Source organism: Wyeomyia smithii, chromosome 1, assembly GCF_029784165.1.
Source record: "Wyeomyia smithii strain HCP4-BCI-WySm-NY-G18 chromosome 1, ASM2978416v1, whole genome shotgun sequence".
NCBI classification, from domain to species: domain Eukaryota; kingdom Metazoa; phylum Arthropoda; class Insecta; order Diptera; family Culicidae; genus Wyeomyia; species Wyeomyia smithii.
Window position 1 is genome coordinate 106415157 of NC_073694.1, and position 27528 is coordinate 106442684.

A 27528-nucleotide genomic window follows, 5' to 3' on the forward strand; every position below is an offset into this window, starting at 1 on the left:
AAATTTAATTTTAAAGATAGTTTTCCAGAGGATGAACCAAATACGATCATTGAATCAAACCTCGACGTAGTTTTCACAAATATTGTGGCAATTTCGCTCACGGCAGGTTACATTTATGGGTACTAAAATCGATAATGGAAAAGTAAGTCCTCTTGATAAAGATATTTCGGCTATCACGAAAATGCCGAAACCAACATGCGTAGCGGACGTTGCAAGGCTATTGGGACTGTTCAAATATCTTGCCAAACATATTCCGAATCTATCAAAGTGTTCAACTAATCTTCGTCAATTGACACATCGTGACTCAAAATGGGAGTGGAATAAAGTACACGAAGAGGAGCTGGTAGATTTATTGTTCTCTATTACATCAAAGCCGGTGCTAGCTGTTTTCGACCCGAAAAAACTTTGCACAATCCAGACGGACAGTTCGAAAGACGGATTGGGCTGTGTTCTGCTGCAGGATCATGGACCGGTTGCCTACGCTTCACGGACTTTGACGCGCTGTGAGCAGAAATGGGCGCAGATCGAAAAAGAGTTGTTAGCTGTGGTTTTCGCCTGTAATAAATTCCATTATTTTTTGTATGGTCGAGATTTCACGGTACTGTCAGACCATAAACCTCTCGAAACACTCGTGAAACAGGACATTGATGATGTTACTGCCAGGTTGCAACGTATGTTCTTGGCACTGTTGAAGTATACAGGATTGAACATTGTTTATACTCCGGGAAAAAACATGTTGATAGCAGACTGTCTGTCAAGAGCTCCATTGCCAGAAATTGGTGACAGAAATACAGAGCTCGAGGCGGTAGTGTATTCTCTGACAAAAAATGCCTGCATGTCAGAACATAATTATGAACGGTATAAACATGCCATGAGCGCAGATGACCGTTACCTACGCGTGGTGAACTATGTTCAAAATGGCTGGCCTTCTTATCATCAACTTGATGATACAAGTCAAATGTTTCACAAATATCGCAACGAGCTTCATTTTGAAAATGGATTGTTTTTCAAAAACCATCGCTTAGTTATTCCCACTAAACTTCAGGCAATTATTAGTAAATGGCTTCATGCGCCTCATCTAGGAGTTGAAAAGACTTTAGCGAGAGCCAGAAACCAATTCTTTTGGCCGGGAATGACCAATGATTTGACTGAGTTGGTAATAGGCTGTACAACATGCGAAAAGTTCAAAAGGAATAATCTAAAAGAACCATTGGTACAGGATGAAGAACCAGAGTATCCCTTTCAAAAAGTTTCTACGGATATATACGAGTATGCTGGTTGTGATTGGCTCGTATTAATTGAGGGGCTATTCACATGCCACGTGGACAGATTTTCAACGATTTTGACCCCCCCCCCCTCCCCCTCCGTGGACAACTGTCCATATAAATTTTTGAAAAATTGTATGGACCGTGGACATTAGCCAACCCCCCCCCAAAGCTGTCCACGTGGTATGTGGATGGCCCCTGATGCATATTCGGGGTTCAGCTGTTCGGATCGTTTAGTTGATAAAACGATGCCAAGCGTTTGTAAGCTTTTTGACAGATATTTTAATAGCTATGGTTATCCTACGGTAGTTCGAAGTGATAATGTGCCATTCAACAGCTTGGAGTGTGAAAGATACGCTAATAAAAATAATATTAGGTTCGAATTCTCTAGTCCGCGCTACCCACAAAGTAACGGACTTGCAGAAAAGGCGGTAGCCATAGCTAAAAACATTCTGAAGAAATGTTACGAGACAGGAGAAGTTGATGAATATCAATACCGTTTACTAAAATACAATAGTACACCTGTTGCACGCATGGCTCCCTCACCGAGTCAATTGTTTTTTGGTAGACATATTAAAACGCGACTGCCTCTGAAAGAAGAACTCCTGCTCAGAAAATCTCTGGATAAAAACAACATTCGAGAACGAATCAATAAAAAGCGGGAAGTACAGATACAATATTTTGATCGAACAGCAAAGGAGCTCTCTCAGATGAATGTTGGAGATAGGATCATGTTCAAAAAGAACTCTAAAGAATGGTATTATGGAGAAATTGTGCGTAATTTTAATGGCCGCTCATAAATCATCAAAGATAGCTTTGGAAATCATTTCCGTCGGAATCGTCGGTTTATCGAACAAAAAACAGTGACTTGATACGCGAAAATTTAATCGATCATTTTTTATTTGAATGAAACTTTGCACTCGTGTTTGGCTTAGCAAACTGAGCATTTTTCACAGGTGGAGAGATTTTTTACACCCATGAGTTACATTCTATAAGGGCGTATGCCTTTTGGCATAGGTTTTATTCGAAGCATTAGCCCAGAAACCGTTGGTTGTATAGAAAAACTGTCTGAGAATGAGTTGTAGGGAATTACAAATACACCATAAAAAAATATACACTGTACAAAAAAAATGGTTTTGATCAAAAAAATTTAAAAATAAACGTTAAATTACAATTTAAAAAAAAAGAGTTGATTTTTTTTTATTTTTTTTTTAAAGAAACTTGACGTTAATACGCAACTTTTAAAAAAAAGTCCAGGATAGAGAAATGAAAAATAATTTTTTTATGGTAGATTAATTTTTTTATAAAAATTCTAATTTAAACATTTTTCAAAATGTTTGTATTCTGATGATCTTAAAAGATGCAGAGAGTCATTTTGAATCAAAAAGCTCTTGGTAGTAAACATTCTAAAGGCATTGGTTTTCGAGTTCTTTCTAATTTAAGCTAGAAAAATCATAATTATTTAGGAAAATACACGTTTCTCTTGATTTGTCCATGGTTCTCCAGCAAAACCCATACGTTCATTGGAATGCTTCATCAAAAATATACAATTCATTCTTTGACAACAAAACGATTGGGCTAACGGTTCTCAAGAAAAGAGTCAAAGTTCTAAGTGATATAAATATATATAAGAATCAAAAATTTATTTTCGAGTTTTATTATCTTAGGAACATATTTTTTTATGACATAGATACTTTACAGAACTAGTTTCACCTTATATTTTATATACATCATATGTAAATGATTCGTCATCTTTTGAAAACAGCTTTGTTTGTATCTTATTTTCTGAAGTCGGAACAAAAGAGTAATACTTTTGTGTGGCAGCTATCATTAAAGATTTTTTGAGAATATTGCTTCATTCTGTTACTCCTTGTTCATATTCTTCATATGATACCCAACTAAATGACATTTTTGATGAATTTTTATTACAATCATACAATTCTTTTGCGCTTGTAATGGGATGTTCATGTTCTTTAGCTAAACTTGCATTTCCTGCCATTCGTTTTAATATGCCACCAATTGCATCGCATGGGCCTTTACCATGAGAAATCGCAATAAATGCAACTCTGCATCGACGTTATATTTTGTTGCAAAGTTTTTTCTATTTTTATATTGTGAGCTCCATCAGACATTTATATCGCTTTCTTCAACTCTATTGTTGTTTTCAAAAAACTCATTAATTTAGCAATGAACACCTGAACCGCAACAGTATCATGATGGAGTACTTCCGATATTATGATGAAGCTGATATTCTTAGGTGTTCATGATTCTGAATAGTAAACAACGAAGGGATTAATGGTGACTTGACTATCATTCCAATAACTACACGAATCACAAATTGATAAAGACATATCAAAATGAGCTTGACTGTTCAATATTTTTAATTTTGCAATAACGTTTTCGTTTAATTTGCGTAAGCTTGATACCATTTTCACTTTATTCATCTTCACAAAATGCAAACTATTACTAACATATCTGGAGTAGTGCAATCGTTTTTATATACGAAAACAGATATTATAGGTGACCCAATAGTTATTGGTTGCGTACTTTACAAACAGTTATTATTAGTACACAAGTAGGTAGTGTTGCACGACAAACATATTATTTTATAAAACATTTTTATAAAACATTCGAGCAAACTGATGATGTATATAAAATATAAGGTGAATCTAGTTCTGTAAAGTATCTATGTCATAAAAAAATATGTTCCTAAGATAATGAAACTCGAAAACAAATATTTGATTCTTATATATATTTATATCACTTAGAACATTTAACTCTTTTCTTGAGAACATAACATATACGTAACATATTGTCAAAGAATGAATTGTATATTTTTGATCAAGCATTCCAATGATCGTATGGTTTTTGCTGGAGAACCATGGACAAATTAAAAAATACGTGTATTTTCCGAAATATTAATAATTTATTGAGCTTAAATTTAAAATAACTCGAAAACCGATGCCTCCAGAATGTTTACTACCAAATGCTTTTTGATTCAAAATGACTCTCTGCATCTTTTAAGATCATCAGAATACAAATATTTTGAAAAATGTTTGAATTAGAATTTTTATAAAAAAATTAATCTACCATAAAAAAATTATTTGTCCTTTCTCCATCCTGGACTTTTTTTTAAAGTTGCGTATTAAGTCAAGTTTCTTTAAAAATTTTTTTTTGAAATTGAAATTTAACGTTTATTTTTAATTTTTTTTTGGTCAAAAAAAATTTTTTTTGTACAGTGTATAATTTTTTTATGGTGCAATTTTAATTCCCTACAACTCATTTTCAGACAGTTTTTCTATACAACCGACGGTTTCTGGGCTACAATGCTTCGAATAAAACCTATGCCAAAAGGCATACGCCCTTTTAGAATGTAACTCATGGGTGTGAAAAATCGCTCCATCTGTGGAAAATGCTCAGTTTGCTTAGCCAAATACGTGTGCAAAGTTTCATTCAAATCAAAAATGGTCGATATTCGACTATGGTGATTTGGCGCGATCTTGCTCAGCTCAAGCATAAATAAACAAATAAAAGAAAAGAAGCGTGTAATAATAAACGATTCGCCAGTCTTTACATGATTTAGTTATCTGTTATACATTGCTTCAGAACCAGCGTTGCCAGGTATCCAGATTTAGCTGGATTATCCAGATTTTTTAACATGTATCCAGGTAGACAGCTTTGATGTCCAATTATCCAGATTTTTCATGGATGATCCAGATTTTATCCAGATTTTATTTTCTCTGTTCCGCAAAAAGGTCATCACTTCAATTTTGGCGCGAAATTTTGCAATTTTGCCACCGCAAATTTTGCGTACCTCAAGACTTTTATCCGAAAAATTACCCTTTCACCCCACGAAATGACCGCCAGATTTTTTCCAGATTTTTATTTTGCCTTTTCCAGATTTTTAAAAAAATGACCTGGCAACGCTGTTCAGAACAGACACACTATAGTTAGTTAGCTACAAGATGCGACACACACCAGAAGTGTTAACGTTCGAGGCCACAAATAGAGCAGTTCTGTAAGCCAAATGTCTTTTTTCTTAAAAGGTACGGCTGTCCTAATTTTATTTTGATCACAAAAGCAATGCTAAAAATATTTCGGGAATGCGACTATAACGGTGTTTATTGTAGATGAAACAAAGTCTAATTCAACTGTTTCTACTTTCAATGTTTCCAGCAAATGCAGATTTTATTAACAGAATCTATTTTACAAAGCTTGCTTTAAATACATAGTAAACTTACATATTTGTATCTTCATTTACGATCAATTGTTGGCCCCATATTGAAAGCATAGGGTCAACCATGCCCTGCTTGCACTTGGTTTGGAAACTGTAAAGATGTGTTAATATTACTTTAAATTAAAAAAAAATACAAAATATATCAAATATATTAAGAATAAATAACTAGACAAGAAAGATGAAAGCCATGGGAATATTGAAAGTCCTGTATGTTTTTTAAATTACAATTAAAACCCAGTTCCATAAATCATTTTTTGAAAATAGCAATATAATACGGGTAATTTCTAGAGCCTTTTTTAATAGATAAATATAACATCTGAAAATGCATTATGGACACAAAATTTACTTTTTAAAATTAACTTCATGCCATATTGGCCACGGCTTCGTTTCATATAGCCCTTATGGTCCTATCTGGTACTACTTCGCACTACTTTTTCCAGCATTTCCGCCAGAATTACACTAATAATACGCGTCGTTCATCGAAAATTTTGATTCAAAATATTCCCCTTAGTGTAGTTGTGTGACGTCACAACCCGCGCTGAGTTACCTAATGCTCCGTCACGGAGAATGTTTGCCAAACGATACACAGTTTTTTTCATGAAGGCAAGTAGGGAATAAACCAAAAACATGGGCGTCTGCCTTCGTCCCCTAAACAAGATATTCTGTGAAAAAAAAAAACATGAAAAGATCTTGAAGAAAAACTGCGAACGGTTTTGCTATGCAAACGTTAGCGAAGACTTTGCCTTGAGCGATAATTAACCAGTACAGCTACCGAGGCGTTGCATAACTCGGTATAAACAAACCTAGGCAAATACTGGTACTCAACGGCACCCGCGCGCTCCTGCGAGAGAGATAGCGCGCAAGCTCCCCAAGAATATCGGATTAACCTGAGCACGTGACAGAACGCGCTCTCTTGAAAGCTCCCCAAGAGAGGAGTACAGTTAATTATTAGTACTAAAAATTAGGCAGAAAAAGAGACAGGCCGAGGAATGGCATAGGTTAGAGTAACACAGCTAGGTATGTGGTGACCAGGGCGAAAGGGAAAAAGCCTCTCGCTCTTAGCTACCTGTAGGTTAGTATTTAAGCTTTTGTAGAAATAAAGAATGCTAATTCGTCCACCCAAACGTTGAGTAATTAATTCCGCGCCGACGGCGCTTACAGATTTTTTTCCGGAAAGAAAGCCTGGTAGGGTTACAACCTCCACATTTGTGGTGACAGCGGTGGGATGCCATTGGTAGCCCGACGAATCAACTGAATTAAGTAGCTTGAAGGTACGTGAACCCTGTTTGAAACCCTTAAATAATACTGGATGTTTAATGAGAAGAAAACGCGGAACAAAGTTTGATGAGAAAAAAAAAGAAAAGGAAATCAATTGCACCTATTTTGTCACGGAAGTGCTGCACATTGTGCGTGTGATAGTTTCATCGTTTGGAACTGGTGGAAAGTGGCCAGAGATAGCAGTGGAAGTCGGATCGGCTTAGGACTGAAAAAAAAATTCTCTGCAGTTTGGTAGTGCGTGGAGTCTGTTGGAACCAATATTATTAGCAGGACAGCTGACTAGAAAAAGCTCAAGAAAGAAAACTAAAAGGCGAAAAGGAATTTTTTTTAACTGTGGTGTGATTAAAACCCTGAAATTTGCGATTTAATATTAATCAGTTAAACAACCGTGAAATAAGTGAGATCGTGCTTAAGAAGCACGCTGTTTAAACTTGTGCAAAAAAAGAAGAGAAAATAATTAGCCTATCATTATTGTTGATCTAAGCGTAGCAGTGAAGAAGACAAAACCCATCCGGACGCTGGAAATGATATTTTTTATCAAAAAAAAAGCTATCGTATTAAGAAGGTGCCAAAGTTACGTAGTGGAAATTTTAGGTGAGATATCGACGGCGATGGCCGGCTCCATACCAAGGATATTCGGGTGAGTGAGTCTTCCCCTATTTTTTTTTATTAATACCCAGCACATCATAAGAGCTGGAGTAAAGGTTTTTATTTTAAAAGCGGGTTTAATTTCCTTCAGAAGCACATAGTAAGAAAACTTTAAGTTTAAATAATATTGCACATAATTTTCAAACAGAATTGTGGTACATCAGGAGCAACTGAAATTTTAACGTTACGTGCAATATTCGAGTTGAATAGCTGTCTAATGAATAAGTGATTTAATGAAATGAAAATGAACTGAGTAAGAGAGACACGCAGTATTCAACTGCATGAGGGTCTTGTTTTTGTTCTTCCTCTCTTTAGCACATAATTTCACGTTATAGCGCTCACGAAGTCGGGGGGCTCTCGCGGCTATCAACAATACTTAACGATTTTGTTGGTCAAGGCTGCGGTTTCAAAGTCAAGGTGACATAAGTGGAGTAACAAGAAGTAGAATATACACAACAAAGGCCAGGGTCAATATTGATGACGTCGGAGTTTCATACCAGGAGTTAGGCGTTGCGAATAGGCAGGGCATATATGCTGTATCTAATCGTGTTCTAATCGACGACAGGTTCTTCTCCGACATCATCAACGTTCGCACCTACCGCAGTGCGAATATAGATTCGGACCACTACCTAGTAGCTGTGTGCTTGCGCTCAAAACTATCGACGGTGTATAAAACCCGCCGAAGTCGAACGCCGCGAACAAATATTGAGCAACTGTGGGACGCCGAGGCTGCACAGGAATATGCGCAGCAGCTGAAGGCAGCGCTACCGACGGATGAGCAGCTTGGCGCAGCTACCCTTGAAAATGGCTGGAGGAGCATCCGATCCGCCATAGGTAGCACTGCTGTACCGCTACTAGGTACAGGGCCCCGAATCATAGAAATGACTGGTTTGACGGCGAATGCAAACGGTTAGTCGAAGAGCACCGTACGGGAGCGAACGTGGAACGGTACCAACAGGCACGGAACAGCCAAAACTCAACCCTCCGAAGGGAGAAGCGCCAGTGAAAGGACCGAGATCGCGTAGCTGTACCAAGCAAACGACACTCGGAAGTTTTACGAGAAGCTGAACAACTCTTGGAAAGGTTTCGTGCCGCAAGCCGATATGTGCAGGAGTTTGGACAGCAATCTCCTTACAGACGAGTGTGAGGTGATCGAAAGGTGGAAGCAGCACTCCGACGAGCATTTAAATGACGATGCAGTAGAGCGCGAGGACGGTATGGCAACTGATCTTGGTGCACGAGCAGAAGACATCAGGATTCCAGCCCTCTATCTCCTGGATGTGGAGGAGGAGATTGGCCAGCTGAAAATCAATAAAGCTGCTGGAGTGGACCAACTTCCCAGCGACCTATTGAAATACGGTGGAAAAAATCACAGGAGGGTTGTGTGCAAAGCCACGACCGCAAGGTATGAGTAGAATACTTTTACACAGCTCTACTTACGGCAGTACATTAACCTACGGCCAGTCGAATCGGTTTGCACCGCATTCCGCGTTTAGCCTGGCAGAGGCCTAATGCGCACGGCCAACACAATAGAAAGGTGTTTTCACATTGAAAATTAGACACGGCTTCACTAGAGTAAGCGCGTCGTTTCATGTGGGGAATAATATTAACAACGAAAAATGACGCGCGTCTAAGCACACCCGAACTGTTTCGCCGTGCCGCATCCATTTACTCCTTATAACATCGGCCTCAGGGAAGTACCGGCTGCACCTACCACTGAGGCTGTTACCATACTGCTACTGGTACCCAAAGCTATTAACTCTTCAAATTAAGTGTTTTATTTGTCCTCAAAAGAAAAATTATTCAATTCCATATCGGATATAATGCAATCGCATCTCTGTAATATTACCGACAGTAATATCACATACATAAGACATACGTAACACTCAGGAAGAAATCTTCCAAAAAAGTTGGTACAACATGAATTAGGGACCATCCACATACCACGTGACAGATTTTTAACGATTTTGACCCCTCCCCCTCCCCCTCCGTGGACAACTGTCCATATAAATTCTAAAAAAAATGTATGGACCGTGGACATTAGCCACCAACCTGTCCACGTGGTATGTGGATGGCTCCTTACTCGTATAGTACCACGCTCTGAATAAAATCAATGTTTGATTTGTTTGTTTGTTTGTTTTAAGGTAGTCTACCTGCGCAGCCCTGCATTTGTATCGTTCCTACTCGAAAAATGCTGCATTGATTTTGTAAATAACTTTTTGACAATTCCTTATGGGAGTTTCGTTGGGGCTCAATAAAGCCGAGAAAACCGAAAATTCATTTTGTTCATTATTTATCGAGCAGTTTGACAGGACGAGGCACGGAGTACTATGGGGCAACGTGTACCAGAAAAAAAAACGCCAGTGTTACGTATGTCTTATGTATGTGGTAATATTCTTCTGAATAAAATGATACAACTTTTCCATTAGAGGAAGTGCCGGCTGATGTACGGCAAAAATCTCGCCCGATTGCTCGCGTTGGTGTTCAGCCTGACAGAGGCCTGAGACGTGGTGACCAACCACAGGGCAAGTAATTTGTTTAATTTGAAGGCAGCCACAGGCACAACCCGCTGCTATCCTCTGTTACTGCTGAGTGCTGATATCTGCTGCTACTGCTGTCAACGTTGTGGACGGTCCATCCAGCTCACCTTCCGACTAGTGAATGCAGCTAGTTTTCCCAGAAACACTCTTTTATAGTCGAAGGGTGCTACGAAATAGGCCACGCCTTTCTGTTCAGTTTTACCATTTTGTAATGTTCTTCAGACGAATTATTCCACAATTCGCATTTGATTTTTGTATCCAGCGAATTAACACCGAAGGTGCTCTCACACACGCAACGATTTCACCCCTAACCGTATTGCGGCTTGTAACATCAAGCGATTACGTTTGCTCGCTGTTGCGAGCTGCATCATGTTGCAATTTGGCAGCTGGGAGACGACGAAATTCTGTTCATGCTGATTGATTGAATCGACTTCATATTAGCTCTGCATAGTCGAACTAACTACTTTTGTGAATGCGTTATAACAGGGCAGTTTATTATTCAAAGTCGGTTATGCTGATCGCAGCCTCTGCGCTGCCCCTACAGTGGGGGGTTTACTAAATAAAGTAAAAATTAGACAACTACAACAGGAATTTGATTGCATCCTGCACAGAATGTCTGCTTGTGTTGATGCCAAAAAATTATTAACCTCCAATTATTCGTTCATTTGCCTTGCAAAAGGCATTTTGCGGTTCAAAATCGGTTGCTGATCGCAAACTTTGAGCTGCCCTAATAGTGGGGGAATTAAGATACACGGATAACATGCACTGTGGAAGCTATTTCACATTCAGTAAATTAGACGGGTGCGACAGATTTAAATTGCTAGGATCCAACACAGAATGCTTGTTTGCGTTGTCAAAAATTATTAACTTTCAATGACTTGTTTATTTGCCTTGAAAAAAAGCATTTTGATGTTCAAAAGTAGATTTCCTAATGGCAATCTTCATGCTGCCCCAACACTATTATGAACTATTATGAGCGGCTTCGGCTGAAACAGGCTCTTATATAGGCCAAATAGCATGTTTTCAATTGCAAGGTATATGATTCTGTCGACCGTGCTTGGGAAGCAATCATATAACGACCAATCAGAGGTCGAATTTTTCGTTTTGACAAGGTTTGACTATTTTGAATAGTACAATAGTGTGAATAATAAAATAACAATTATCTTCTTTTGGGCAGAATCTTAGAAGATTTTCCAATCTATTGCTACAAGAACGAAGGAAATCCATCGAATACTAACCGATTTATTAGCATTTGAAATTGGACATATTTTTCACTTTTTTCGGTTTTAGATTTTCATTTCACATCCCTATGTAGCCGAACTTCCTGAGAGAAGTATTCTACTTCAAAACACTGGCTAGAGCCGTGCACTGGGTCATTGTCATGGTTTGGGAGAAGGAACGAATACCGGAAGAGTGGATGGAGGGTATTGTGTGCCCATCTGCAAAAAGGGCGACAAGCTGGAGTGCTAAAATTACCGAGCAATCACTCTGTTGAACGCCACCTACAAGGTACTCTCCCAAATACTTTGCCGTCGACTATCACCATTAGCAAAGCAGTTCGTGGGGCACTACCCTGCGGGATTCATGGGTGCCCGCGCCACCACGGATAAGATATTCGTGGTTTGACAGGTTATGCAGAAGAGCCGCGAATATAACCTGCCCACACATCATTTGTTCACCGATTTTAAATCGGCGTACGACACAATCGATCGGGACCAGCTATGGCAAATTATGCACGACTACGGATTTCCGGACAGACTGACACGGTTGGTCAAAGCGACGATGGAATGAGTGATGTGTGTAGTTCGAGTTTCGGGGGCACTCTCGAGCCCTTTCGAAACCCGAAGAGGTCTAAGGTAAGGTTATGGTTTCTCGTGCCTACTGTTTAACATTGCCCTGGAAGGTGTCATTAGAAGAGCGGGGATTAACACGAGTGGCACGATATTCCAAAAGTCGGTTCAATTGTTTGGTTGAACTCCTGCCCAGCATACAACCAGCACCGCAAGACAGTCAATTTGAACTTGATTCCATGCGTCCACCAATCGTCCGACTCACGCAGCAATCGTCGAATGGCGACGAGCGCTTTTTGAAGGCTAGACTCCGCTACCCAAAAGTAATGCATATTACACGCCTATATCTCGCATTCATGAAGGACCAATCATCATCTGTATGCGTAGAAGGAATGACACCAACCAGTATAAAAATGCTTCTCGCATCCGAAGGACTGCCGACATCTCCAGAACAACTCCAACGCGTCTTTATTAAGGTCCATCAGGAATTTGGACTCACGCCAGCCGAAGCAGTAGCCGACCTTCAATCATATCGTCATTTTTTATCAAATGAACGCACGCACCGTCTTCAACAACTTCGCGAAAGTGTAAACAAATTTAGTACATCAAATTTTCGCAAGTAAGGACGCCCTCTTCTGAGGCAGAAACATTAAATTTGAACATAAGTAGCAACTTGACTAACACTTCTTCGCTTCCACGACAGAATGCGACTGAAGTTCTTATCTACTATCAGAATTTCAATCGCATGAAAAGCCCAAGCAAAATGAAAGAAATTCAACAAAATCTATTATCGTCATATTTTAAAATAATTTTAGGAACTGATAGTAGCTAGGACGACAGCGTAAGAAGCGAAGAAGTATTTGGAAACAATTATAATGTATTCTGGCACAATCGGAATTTGTCTACCACTCAAAAAAAGTCAGGCGGTGGAGTCCTCATTGCCATTAATGTAGACTTTACTTCTGAAGAAATAATATCCGACAAATATGAAGAATTTGAACACGTATGGCCCAAGGCTTTTATTGCTGGCGAAGAGCATATCTTCCGTTCCGTGTACTATCCACCGGAACATGCTCATAAACATTCGTATGAATTATTTTTCGAACAAGTCAAACGTAGACTTCGCATAAAAAATTGGCGTAGTATAATTTGTAAAGAAGGAAATGTTAACGAAGAAGTACCAAAATTTTATGAAATAATTAATCAAATTATATCAGAAAATATACCACTAAAAACAGAAGACGAACAAACACCAACAAATATTCAGTGTGGTTTAATCCACAATTGAAGAACCTGAAAAATAGAAAACAAAAAGCATATAAAATATACAAAAAAGACAACAACAGCGAAAATCTTCAAAATTTCCAAGGAATTTGCTGTCAACTTGACGCAGCCATTAAAATTGCACATGAAGAACATAATCGTCAAATCGAACATCAAATCAAGTCTTGCCCTAAGAACTTCTTCAATTACGTAAAAACCAAACTAAAAAGTAACAACTTTCCATCACGAATGCATCTTGACAACAATGTAGGACAAACTAGTAATGAAATATGTAGTCTTTTTGCCATTTTTTTTTCAAGAAATATACACCTCATATGAAGAAACAGATCGCGACCGCGAATACTTCTCGTATTTTCCCGAATTTTCGAATTCTTTATCTGTCAATCAAATATCTGAATTCGAAATTCAGAACGCACTTAAAAATTTAGACGCTGAGAAAGGTCCTGGACCTGACAGAAAAGCTCCAATTATTCTCAAAAACCTGGCAGAAGAACTATCTACACCATTACTACACCTCTTTAATATGTCCCTAAAGAATGGAATTTTTCCAGAACTCTGGAAAACTTCATATGTAGTGCCAATTTTCAAATCTGGCGCTAAATCTCACATTTGTATTGACCGTTTCATAGAAAATCCGCCAGATCACTATTTTACAGCGATGTTTCTAAATGACATAAAGTAAAATGCGTTGATCTCAGGGGGTTATCATAGCAACATCAGAATTTTGAAAGGCTCATGTAAATTAATATTTTTATTATAGTAAAACCCAAAACTAGCTGGTGACTATACCTTACTTTCGCCGCACATGGAAACTATCATAGTTTGTACGGAATTAGGTTTGCAAAACTATGCAATATAAGCTTCATATATCGTGAATGTGTTGGAAAATGTCCAATGTAAATTTGCCATGTCATGTCAGACCCTTGGTTTAGTTTTGACAATTTGATCGATAATATTTGACGTGTTGAATCATTGTAAATAATATTTAGCATTCTTTTACTGTTATTATTTCTTAATAATGGATCAGGTAAGTTAGATTTTTTTTCATTTCTACTATGTGCTAAATTCAGCCTCGGTTTCAGCTAGGGAATTATTCAGATGGTTTTCTGATGAAGCAGAATCAGATAAAGATGATCCCTATAACGAAGAATTCAAAGACTTGCAGAATTGAATCTTCTTCGAAGCGGCCACTACTTGAAGAAACTAGTAGTACCGATAATTCTGAATCTGACTTTGAATATTATAATTGACGATTCTGTGGCACATTTTATGAAAAGTATTTCCGAGACTAGTATCAGAAAACTGCAATAAAAAGTTGTGCGCACGAGCAAACCTTGTGCTAAATCTGGTGAACGCTACCTTACAGCTTCAAAGACATAAAGAAGTGCAGGTAGCTATCGTGAAATATCTTGCTGAAAAGTCATGCCGAGGATTTGTGGATCTCACTACTGGAGAAGAAGTCTTAAATTATATTTATTATTTTTGTTATTATCTCTTTTTATCCTGCTGGATTTTTTTTTGCAAATACAATTTAAAATATTCAAATACCTTGTTCAATAAAAACATATATTCTTTTAAGTTACTTAATTTATTTGGAATGACTTGAAAACGAAGCAAATCCTAAAGAGCATGTTTTTGTGATAATCTAATTGAATACTCCGCCGACACCCTCTGTTCAGCCGCACCCATGCTGAAGTCCATTGTAGGCTTGGCGAATTTCAGGACGAACGTTTTCCGAGCTATATTCAAGAATGACACTGGTTCTATTCTATTTTTTTTTGTTCACTGCTCTACGGTAGTTTGGTTGATGAACGTTTCTAGTATATGCTGAAATTGATTCCGAAATTGTTTGCTTATTCTTTCCATAAACGAGTGCTAGGTCTCTCTTGGATAGACCCAAAAAGTAAAACTCGTCGCAGCAGTGGCATTTTGTGTTCAAGCTAGTGTGTTGATTATGAACAGTTTGCTGTAGGATGCATTCTGCTAAAAGTAAATATTTTATCAGTAATCAAATTACGTCGTGTACATTGTAGAGAATTGTTATTTACATTTTTACCCCAAATTTAGCGCCTTCACTTAAAACCGCACAAGTAAAGATGAATTTTCAATCAAATTGATAAACCAAGTGAGCATTTTCACGTTATTGATTTGATGTTCTTCTTGTTAGTTTTGACGTTTCACGTGTAGCGCAGTTAGTGCGATGAATAGCACGATGGTTTGACCCGCGACGAAAAAGAGTTGTCGCGTTTCGTTTGGTGCGGTACAGTCAATAAATTTTCTATAATGACTCTTTTCGTCTTATCAAATCGTATTTGTTAAACATTGTCGTAAGTTTTCGCTCAACATTTTCGTATTGAGGTAACTAAAATGGTCCGGCTTCCTAGCCGGACCCGGGAGAGCCATCTAGCAGTAAAGACACGACGAACGTTGGTACACGAATGAATCACACTGAGCGATCAGTTTATTGTACACGTCGGTAGCAATACCCTTTTCTGCTGATGCAGCGGGTGATCGCACCGTCGTTTTATATTTACTTATGCGATATATGATCGCACCGCTTGTTGTATATTTACTTATGTTCTTAATGGTGCTTGGAATAAGTCCATTACACCACTCCTCTTAGGGAAAAATTTGAATTTTATTAATTCAAATTTGTCAAAAATTTATATTCATATAATTGGTTATGTAGAAAAATTGTAAAAGATGTATTATCTTATTTCCTTAGTATGTTAATGCAGCTTTTTTTTTGTTTTTGTTTTTTTTTCAATTTGTTGTTCAAATATTCTTTAAAATATATACTTTCTTCTACATTTATTTTGAAATTTACATCAGGAATACCAAAATCAGATACTAAATAACTTTCCTGTTTATGTATTTTCCTACTATTGAAATTCGTATTGATTTATCTCTGAAGTTTTTCATATCCGAAAACATGCCTAAAAATATATTTTTAATGTGATGTCGATGTCGACTTTTGTCGAACGTTGATTGTAATTTTTTTTTTTTGATATTTTTATTTTTTGTTTTTTTTTTAAATGTTATATTCTTTTTGCCTATTGCTTATTTTTGTTTTATTTTACTAGTTTCCGCTGTTAGTTTTTTTTTCAAATTTTGTCTTGTGGTATAGTAGTTAGTGGTGTAGTTAAGAATTTTGTCGTATCGTCCCAATCCATTGGTGCTTATTGGGTAAAGATCTCAGATATTTATTGAGATGTCTGTGATCTTTCTCCAACGCTCCAATCTATTGTGGATGATGAAGATTGTCTAGAAATTTGAAGTTATGTAACGTTGAATCGCTATGTGTTGAAAAAAGAATTTTTTTTTTCAAATTTTTGATTGAATATATGTGTTTGATCTTGCTGTAATGATAAGATTTTGCTTTAAAGATAATAAATGTGCAATTGTGAAATGTATTTATGTAATTAATGTAGGGTTGGCTAAGGTTTTGAAATTGGTTTTGTACATAGGGATGATTTGAATTTTAGGTGTTATAATTAATCTACATAATTAGTTCTATTTAATTAGTGGTAATTTGTTTTCGTTATAAGTTGAATAAGTTTTGTTATGGGTTATTATAATTTAGTCATTTGCGAAAGAAAAATAAACAAAAAAAAATTATTTTTTTCTTAAACGTTTAATTTTCTTATATTTCATTTATTTTAATATCTATTTTTATTGTTGTTATAGGAGGTCTTAAAGTTAAATTTTAAGATTTTTTTTAAGGAAAATATTTTTATAGATATTTATAACGTTTTTTTTTGTTTTAAGATGTGAGATTCGTCTTGTGTTTTTTATTCTGTATTTTATTTGCAACTTTTTGTTGTTGTTGCTAGTATTGTGAAAGTTATCGGATTATAATTAAATGAAAATAATATTACATGATCTTTAAAAAAAAAATAATCTAAGAAAATATTACAGTGTTATTGATGAGTCTTTTGCTAATCTGTTCGGTTTATGACTGATTTAAGTAATTTGTTTTATAAATGTTTTTTAAAATTGAAAAATATGTATTAGATTTTGAGTTTTTTTTTTAATTAGTGAGACAATGATTATGTAATTTGGTAGAATTTGCATTGATATAGTTGCTCTGTCAGACTATACTCTAAGTATAATCAGATGAGAACAAAAATATATGAATGCAATAGTTCTAACAATGTTTCATAAACACATAAATTTATATTATCTAAATTTAGGTTCAGCAGAATTGTTTAGCACATATTTCGTGACTATGGAAAAACTGTTTGTTGTGTTTTTTTTTTAAATTTAAGTTAGGTTATTTATTTACGTTTGTTTTAATGTCATGTAATGTTTTAGTTTGGTTATTGCTTTGTTTGTGAAAATAAGGAAAATATGATAATTGTTTTTATGTCATATTTTGTAATGCTATGGTTATATATGAGTTGGTACTGTTGAATAAATTTGTTGGATAAAGATAATTTAGATAAAAATATTAAAACGAATTGAAATATAATTAGAAATATAATTAGGAATTAGGAATAATAAGGATTAGTAAACCAATGAAAAGGTTAGCAATATTATGTTAACTAATTATAAGTGTTTAAAATTTAGGTGATGAAATTACTTAATTTAAGGTATATAATTGGACTGCTTTTCTATTTGCTGTGTTTAATTTAAAAGTTTGTAATATTTTTATGATATTATAAAGTTATGATTATGTTTATCACACAATAGTTATTGAAAATGGTCGTAAAGGATTAAAGTTAAAATCTCTTATTAATCTTATGACGTCCTTCTGGTCATCTTCAAAGTGCCAGGCATCTGGGGTATTAAAAAATTATATTATTATGGCTACGAGACGCTACAGTCCGTGCACTTCTTATTCACCCGGGCATCCGATAACCATTTTGGTTCGGGCATCTGGGGCAAAATTCCATCCAACTATTTTTAATATTTTATTTTTTGATTGGGTGCAGGCCTGCTACCCTATTCTACTATATTTTATAACATGGCTCCCAGGAATATATTTTTCTTAATTTCTATGCCTTGCTATGGATTTTAAGCCTATTCGCATAGCAGGGCAGGGTGCTAGGGATTTTGAGCCTATACACCTAGCAGCTCTTTAATAAATAAATAAATATATATATTTTTTTATTGTTGCGGGCTTTCACCGCGCTCTCATAACGACAATTTTTAATCGTAGTATTTTAGTTTAGTTTAGTTTTAGAGCTCGAGGAAAAGGATTATTTTGAATAAAGGAAAAATTTTGGTAAGTGAAAATGAGACAAAAACAAGTTAAAGTTAAAATGTTACTCCCACCTTAGGCTGGTCAGGCTCAAGATGAAAGCTGTTTCTTTATTCAGCCTCGTGTACCGGAATAAAAAAATTAAATTAAAGTGAAATTCATAAAGATTTTTTCGTTTTGAAAATATAGAATAATTGTCTGCAAGGAATGAATGAGGAGCATAGGTAGTTCGTAGTGTAGGGGGTGAAAATGAAATTGAACATAACTGAAATTAGCTGAAAGTTGATTTTAACCTAGTTTAGATTTTTTTTGGCTGGTTAGTAGTTAAATATTTAAGTTTGAATTGCTGATATGTTTTTCCAGCATGTTTTAATTTTGAATCTTCCATTTTTTTCAACTAAAATAAAAACGCACAAGACCTGTAATTTATTCCAATGGGTTATTTGTCCTAGAATAAACCTGATTTATTATTATTATTTTTAAACTGTTCTCTGTACTTTTAATTGAGATATCTTTATTCGTTATGAAATATTTGATTTTTGTATTATTATTTTTGTTTGAATCGATTTGAATCCGGATTATTTGTTTTATGGTGACTCAATTTTCTTCCTTTTCTGTTACTGCTTACTATTAGTATTGCGTTTCTCGTATTCGCCACTGTTTTTTTTGCATCTTTTTAAAAATTCATTTTTTGATAATAGCTATGGTTGCTTGCATGTTTCTAAGTATTTATCCGTTCACTGTTTCCACTCTTCGTATAGCCTCAGATATGATTAATGATTAACCTATTCTCTACCATTTTCAGTAGCTTCAAACTATTACTTGTCGTTGTTTTGCTTTCGTCTCGATTAGACGCAAATTGTTCATCTCCGTTTGAGTTCGCAAAATAACAATACAGGAGTTATCGTACGGGTGTTTTTTTTTTGTCGATTAGTTCTTGTGCTGCGCGATAACAATAGCCTCCAGTTTATCGGCAGAAACATCTTCTGCACACTGGTAGGGGCAGGCTACCCCGCCAGTGATCTGATATATCAGATATCAGATATATCAGCAAGAATAATTCTCCCGCACCGCTGTTACCCCGCTAGCAGCACGGACCACCATACGATCGAGCGAGTGGAAGTCAACTACAAGTGGCATCTACAAGGTCGCGTGTAGGATACGGCCACTGTGTCACAACACGAAGCTGGATCGTCATTGTTTGTTCTGCGGAGACGCTCGATTAATCCTACTATCAGCCGTGAGGTCGTGACTTAGACGTTCGGTGAAGTATTCACTTCAGAGTTTTTATCATTATTATTAATATTATTATTATCATTGTTATTGTTATAATAATAATAATAATAATAATAATAATAATAATAATAATAATAATAATAATAATAATAATTATTATTATTATTATTATTATAATGATTATTATTATTATTATTATTATCATTATTATTATTATTATTATTGTAATAATAATAATAATAATTATTATTATTATTATTTTTATTATTATTATTATTATTATTATTATTACTATTGCTATTAGTATTAGTATTACTGCCTTTTTTTATTTTGATCCATTGTAGTTTGAAAAATTGTTTGTAAAATTTAATAGCAACTACTGACCCCCCCCACATTCGAATATTTATCGTTTGTGTGCGGTAGAGCGTAACGCTCCCGCAAAATGGACGACATGCAGGTGCAACTATTCCTGGATGTGGAAACAAATGGGGAAGAGATTGAGATCTCCCCCATCAACTCCCCTCTACCTTCCCCGCTACCTAGCCCCGTACCAAGGGTACCGGCAACACGGGTGAAAGCTTACCCAGATGCTTTGAAAGGTCCGTTCGTAGTTTACTTCAGGCCCATAAAGAAGCCTCTAAATATTATTCAAATCGGCAAGGACCTGGCAAAACAGTTTTCGGACGTAACCGAAATTACAAAGGTTAGACCGAACAAACTGCGAGTTGTTGTGAGTAGCTTGAAGCAAGCAAACGCAATTGCTAGCTACGAGCTCTTCACGAGAGAGTACCGCGTGTACATCCCTGCCAAGGACGTGGAGATCGACGGTGTAGTTACCGAAGTAAGCCTCACGGTCGATGACATTTTGCGTCACGGGGTTGGCTGTTTCAAGAACCCCCTGATTCAAGATGTAAAAATACTGAATGTCAAGCAATTGCATTCAGTATCCATCGAAGAAGGGAAGAAGAAATTCTTCCCTTCGGATTCCTTCCGTGTAACATTCGCCGGATCCGCACTGCCGAACTACATCTCTTTGGATAGGGTTCGTCTGCCTGTACGCCTGTTCGTACCGCGGGTCATGCATTGCCAAAACTGCAAGCAGTTAGGTCATACAGCCACCTACTGCTGCAACAAGGCACGCTGCAGCAAGTGCGGAGGCAATCATGCTGAGACCGCTAGCAGTGAGAATACTGAAAAGTGTATTTACTGCCAGGGAACTCGGCATGACCTTTCGGCGTGTCCCGCGTACAAACAGCGCGAGGAAAAAATTAAGCGTTCCCTCAAGGAACGATCAAAGCGCTCTTTCGCAGAAATGCTGAAGAGTGCTGAGCCACCCTCGACAGGAAACATCTTTTTCTTTTTGCCAACCGATGAGGGTACATCTGACGATCCCGTCGAAGGGTGTTCTTATGCCATGCCAGAAGGATCTAGGAAGAGGAGAATGATCAACTCTCCTAATCTTTCTCGCAAAGGTCGCAAGATAACCCCTAGCGGAATGACCAATAAGCCAACACAAAAAGGAAGCGGTGAAGAAAAACCGAAGCAAGTACCTCCCGGTTTTAATTTTAAATCAAACCAGGAGTACCCACCGCTTCCTGGGGCATCAAAAACCCCTCGTGCACCCATTTCTCGATCAGAAGATAAAAAAGAAACAGGGTTCATAAAATTTTCTGATATTGTGGACTGGATATTTAAAACATTCAACATACCAGATCCCCTACAAAATATTCTTCTTGCTCACTTCCTACAGTGAAAACCTTTTTGAAGCAGCTAGCAGCAACTTGGCCCCTTAATTTCAGCTATCATATCTTTCGATGACTAATACGGCGAAAGAGGTTAGGAATTTTATCACTGTATTACAGTGGAATTGCAGAAGTATCATCCCCAAATATGATCTATTTTCTCATTTAATAAATACATACAATTGTGACGCATTTGCGCTCTGTGAAACCTTTCTCATTTCAAATGACCAACTCAATTTCCACGATTTTAACATTATTCGTCGAGATCGAGACTCACACGGTGGAGGGGTACTTTTAGGGATTGAAAAGTGCTACTCCTTCTTCCGAATCGACCTCCCCTCGATCTCGAATATTGAAGTCGTTGCCATTCAAACGAATATGAATGGAAAAGACCTATGCCGTGTATCGTTATATATCCCTCCATCCGCGCGGATTGAAAAGAGGCATCTCACTGATATAGCAGAGTTGCTTCCCGCGCCTTTTTTGATATTGGGAGATTTTAATTCTCACTGTTCGCTATGGGGGTCGCTGTACGACGACAACCGATCTTCTTTAATCTGTAACTAAATCGACGACTTCAATATGACACTTTTGAATACTGGGGAAGCGACACGTGTACCTAATCCTCCAGCACGCGAAAGCGTGCTTGACCTATCCCTTTGCTCGACATCACTAGCGTTAGATTGCCAGTGGAAAGTAATCAATGATCCCCACGGTAGTGATTACCTACCAATCGTTATCTCAATTGCTAATGGGTCAACTCCAACGGATCCAACCAATATTGCGTATGACCTCACACGTAACATTGATTGGAAGTCCTATGAGACCATAATATCGCAAAGAATCGAGTCCCACGTGGAACTTCCTCCGGAGGAAGAATACGCGTTCCTTTCTGGCTTGATCAACGACGCCGCGACCCAAGCTCAGACGAAACCGATACCCGGGGTAACGATTGGACGGCGCCCTCCCTCCAAGTGGTGGGACAAAGAGTGCTCAGACCTGTACGCGCGGAGGTCCTCGGTGTATTTGGCGTTCCGAGAAAAAGGCACTATCGATTTGCTCCGAAAGTACGATGTACTGGATAGACAAATGAAGAGCTTGATAAAAGCAAAAAAACGCGGATACTGGCGGCGGTTTGTGAACGCGTTGTCGAGGGAAACAGCGATGAGCACTCTTTGGGATACCGCCAGGCGCATGCGAAATCGTAACGTTTCGAATGAGTCCGAGGAGTATTCAGATCGCTGGATACTCGATTTCGCCAAAAAGGTCTGTCCGGACTCCGTCCCCGAACAGAAGACCTTTCGCGACGCGTTTTTAGTAGCTACGGAAGAGCCTCCATTTTCGATGTTGGAATTTTCAATGGCTCTCCTCTCGTGCAACAATAAAGCTCCAGGGTTGGATAGAATTAAATTCAACTTCTTGAAGAATCTACCCGACTCTGCAAAAAGACGCTTGTTGGACTTGTTCAACAAATTTCTTGAGCTAAACATTGTTCCGCACGACTGGAGGGAGGTAAAAGTCATTGCTATTCGAAAACCCGGGGAACCTGCCTCTGATCACAATTCTTATAGGCCGATTGCTATGCTCTCCTGCCTCCGGAAATTAATGGAGAAAATGATCCTCTTACGGTTAGACAAATGGGTCGAAACAAATGGTTTACTTTCAGATAATCAATTTGGCTTCCGCCGGGGCAAAGGAACGAACGATTGCCTAGCGTTGCTTTCTACCGAAATTCAACTCGCCTTTGCTCGAAAAGAGCAAATGGCTTCTGCATTCTTGGATATTAAGGGGGCTTTTGACTCTGTCTCTGTTGAGGTTTTAACCGAGAAACTTCATTCGCAGGGACTTTCACCAAATTTAAATAATTTTTTGCTCAATTTGTTGTCAGAAAAGCATATGTATTTCTCACATGGTGATTCGACAACTTCCCGAATTAGTTACATGGGTCTTCCCCAGGGCTCATGTTTAAGCCCTCTCTTATATAATTTTTACGTCAATGACATCGATAAATGTCTTGCAAATTCATGCACGCTACGGCAACTTGCAGACGATAGCGTTGTATCCATTACTGGAAGCGAGGCTAACGATCTGCAAGGACCATTGCAAGATACCTTAGACAATTTGTCTGAATGGGCTCTTAAGCTGGGTATCGAATTCTCTCCGGAGAAAACTGAGCTGGTCGTTTTTTCTAGGAAGCATAACCCAGCTCAGCTGCAGCTCCTACTAACGGGTAAAACGATCTTTCAGGTTTTAGTCGCTAAATATCTCGGGGTCTGGTTCGACTCTAAATGCACCTGGGCTTGCCATATTAGGTATCTGACACGAAAATGCCAACAGAGGATTAATTTTCTTCGTACGATTACCGGAACCTGGTGGGGAGCCCACCCAGGAGACCTTCTAAGGCTTTACCAAACAACGATGTTGTCTGTAATTGAGTACGGGTGTTTCTGCTTCCGCTCCGCAGCAAACACACATTTGATCAAACTGGAACGAATACAATATCGTTGTTTGCGTATTGCCTTAGGTTGCATGCAGTCGACCCATACGATGAGTCTTGAAGTGCTAGCGGGTATTCTTCCGTTGAAACATCGTTTTTGGAATCTCTCTTACCGGTTGCTAATTCGATGCACAGTTATGAACCCATTAGTAATTGGAAAATTTCGAGAGGTTGGTCGACCTTCAATCACAATCCAGATTTATGACTTTATATTTTGACTATATGGCTCAAGATATTAATCCTTCTTCATACGATTCCTCCAATGTCGCACTTTTAGATACTTCTAATAATGCTATATTCTTCGACACCACCATGAAACAAGACATTTCTGGTATCCCGGATCAATTGCGACCCCAAGAGATCCTAAAAAAATTTTCCAATAAGTTTAAACATGTTAGTTATGATAAAAGGTTTTACACTGACGGATCTAATCTAGATGAGTCCACTGGCTTCGGTGTTTTCCACGAAAATTTTACCGCCTCCTACAAACTCGATGCTCCTGCTTCCGTGTACGTCGCAGAACTTGCTGCTATTCAGTACTCTCTTGGAATCATCGAAACCCTGCCCATAGACCACTACTTTATCTTCACAGACAGTCTCAGTGCCATTGAGGCTCTGCGATCGATGAAGACTGTGAAGCACACCCCGTATTTCCTGGGGAAAATACGGCGGTTTTTAAGTGCTTTAACAGATAAAAATTACCGGGTTACCTTAGCGTGGGTCCCTTCTCATTGTTCCATTCCGGGCAATGAAAAGGCTGACGCTTTAGCTAAGGTGGGTGCTATTGATGGCGATATTTATGTAAGACCAATTGCTTATAATGAATTTTATAACATTTTGCGTCAGAGAACACTCAACAGTTGGCAATCATCATGGAACTCAGATGAACTGGGACGGTGGCTACATTCCATTTTTCCTAAGGTATCGACGAAAGCATGGTTCAAGGGGTTGGATGTAGGTCGGGACTTCATTCGCGTGATGACCAGACTTATGTCCAATCACTATACGTTAAACACGCATCTCTTTCGTATAGGCTACCATGACATCGAGCATGTTGTTTGGTCGTGTACCGAACACTGTGGTGTTAGGTCTGAGCTTATAGATTCCCTTCGGGCCCGAGGAAAACAACCGAACGTACCCGTTAGAGACATTCTGGGAAGCGGTGATCTCCAGTACATGACACAGCTATACGGGTTTATAAAAAATGGTTGCATTAAAATTTGATTTCTCTTATCTATTTGCTAGAATACAATTTCTGTCACAAACTGAAAGAGAATGATACACCCGGTCGGAGACACTAAAACGAAGACTCGGCATATCAATGTTTACGCAGACACCTCAGACCAAAACTGCTCAAATAGAACATCACTTGTTAGCCACGTACAAATGAATACATTCTGTAATATAAAATAATTAAAATCAAAATTGTAACTCCCCTCCTCTCACCTTAAACCCCCACTAGCTCGTAGTCGGCCGCGAGAATAAAAAAAAGGCCTCCCTCTTTTCCCTGCTAATTTAGAATTTAAAAAAAATGTACTTGGCTCAGTTAAACATAAATTGTATCGTGCCGTGTCAAATAAACTATTTAAAAACAAACTATTACTAGTATTATCGTTGCCTTTTTTTGCAGTTGCTCCTTAATGGGTAATTCGTTTCGTTTCATGTTATTTGTGTGTATTTAACAAATTTTTAATCATTCAGAGAAGTTTGATTAATGCCGAATATGCACTACTTTTCGCGGTATACGCACCAGATCAACGCGGTTATTAGTAGTACTAGTTTTGTTATTCCACACTTTTTAATGTGTTGCATCCATCGAATAAGTAGGTAGGTCCACTGTGGAGGTTTCAGCAACGTTGCAGTACATCGTTATCGTTTTGCAATGCTGTGTGAAATGTGTGCATATTGTTGTAGGTACATGCTGGGTGTCGCTCGAGGAATTGACTGTACATCAGAAGTGTTGATTAGTTGGTGAGGGCAACAAAGTATGCGCGGCAGATTGGCGGGGGGGGGCTGCTCGTTTTTTGGTTGCAATCACTAATGCTTCGTTTTCTTCCTGAGCTTTTTATGAAACTCCCTCACTTTAAACTTTAGAGCCGATATATCATGACGAACCGATATCAAAACGCATTCAATGAGTAGCTGTTGTAAATCAGACACACGAAGCTGGAAATTTTGCGTTCTTTTTCGGACGCAATCTTTCTGCAGCCGTCGCTACTATGCCATCCGATAGCTTTTCAATGCTTTTGCAATCGTAGCTCGGGCACTGACATTTATTTAACCATTGAACACACGAAATTGTCCAATTTTAGCTTTCACTCACTTGAACTACAGCTTAACTAATAATTACGGCAATTCAACTTTCGGGTCCTGGTCACTGGTCGCCATGAGGTAACTAAAATGGTCCGGCTTCCTAGCCGGACCCGGGAGAGTCATCTAGCAGTAAAGACACGACGAACGTTGGTACACGAATGAATCGCACTGAGCGATCAGTTTATTGTACACGTCGGTAGCAATACCCTTTTCTGCTGATGCAGCGGGTGATCGCACCGTCGTTTTATGCTGATGCGATATATGATCGCACCGCTTGTTGTATATTTACTTATATTCTAAATGGTGCTTGGAATAAGTCCATTACACTGTCTGCAACTCTCCATCTATCTCTTGACCTCTTTTTCTTTTTGCCTTTCTCCTAGGAAGGTATAGCAATCACTTGCAAAACCGAAGACATAATAGTGCTCCAAAGGGCCGAATGGCATATATCACTCGACTCAGCTCGACGAGCTGAGCATTTTTTGTATGTGTGTGTGTGTGTGTGTGTGTGTGTGTGTGTGTATGTGCAGATTTTTATTCTCACTCACTTTTCTCAGAGATGGCTGGGCCGATTTTCATATGAATTTAATTGCAAATGAAAGGTCTAGTTGCCCCATACGACCCTATTTAATTTTATTGTGATCGGATTTTTAGTTTAGAGGTTATGTATCAAAATGTGAAAATCACGAAACATAATTATCTCAGAAACCACACAACCGATTTGAACAAAATTGGTTTTAAATGAACGCGCTACCTAAAAAACCCTTAACTTTTAAATATTATAAGGATTGTACATGTGGTTCAAAAGTTAGGGAAATAAACGTGTTCTGGAGACTGTTTAATCTCACTCATGTTTCTAAAAGATGGCTGGACCGATTTTCATAAAATCAGTGATGAATGGAAGGTCAAGTTGCCCCATATAACCCTATTGATTTAGTTTGCAATCGGACTCTTACTTTTCCTGTTATGTTTAAAAATGTGAAATCTACCTATGAAAAAAAAAATTAATCCATCTAGCGGCAGGGCTGTCATTCGCACACTCATTGCGCTCAGTGTGTGAATTTTATGTCAAGGCACAACGAGAACGGCACCTACACATTTTGACAACCAACAGGCACAAAGAGAAAGAGCGAAAACGAAATGACTATGAGAGATATCACCAAGTGAGAAATATTTCAAAAGAGGGAGAACGAAACAACACTTTGTGCTGCTTTTTGTGACACATTGCGTAAGAACAAAGAGCTTCAGTTTGAGCAGTTTACGTTGCGATGCGGGTAGAAAAATAGCAGAGAAAAGGAATAAAGAAACGACGTGTTTCTTAGGACATATAACGCACGTCCAGACATGTTTCTGTGCCGGTATTCATATACAATCGCTACATGCATTCACTTCTAATACCGTTCATTAGGGTGGTAATGACTTGTATGGGAAAAATATGTCCTTCGTCGCATGTAGAAGCTCGTTCAGTCGAAAAGTGAAACTTTAACTGATCAAT

The 27528-nt window shown here is 37.9% G+C and overlaps 1 protein-coding gene across 8 annotated transcripts in view; it reads right to left on the reverse strand.

The window, feature by feature from the left end:
• LOC129718457 (syntaxin-binding protein 5) overlaps window positions 1–27528 on the reverse strand; it is a 1078665-nt gene that overhangs the window by 391884 nt on the left and 659253 nt on the right. For 6 of the 8 annotated variants that reach the window (XM_055669251.1, XM_055669249.1, XM_055669252.1 and 3 more), the window contains one exon: window positions 5507–5593. The exons of the other annotated variants lie outside the window; for them this stretch is intronic. In XM_055669251.1, the coding sequence (XP_055525226.1) occupies window positions 5507–5593 (87 nt within the window). The remainder of the gene's footprint in view (window positions 1–5506; window positions 5594–27528) is intronic. 8 annotated transcript variants of the gene reach the window in all.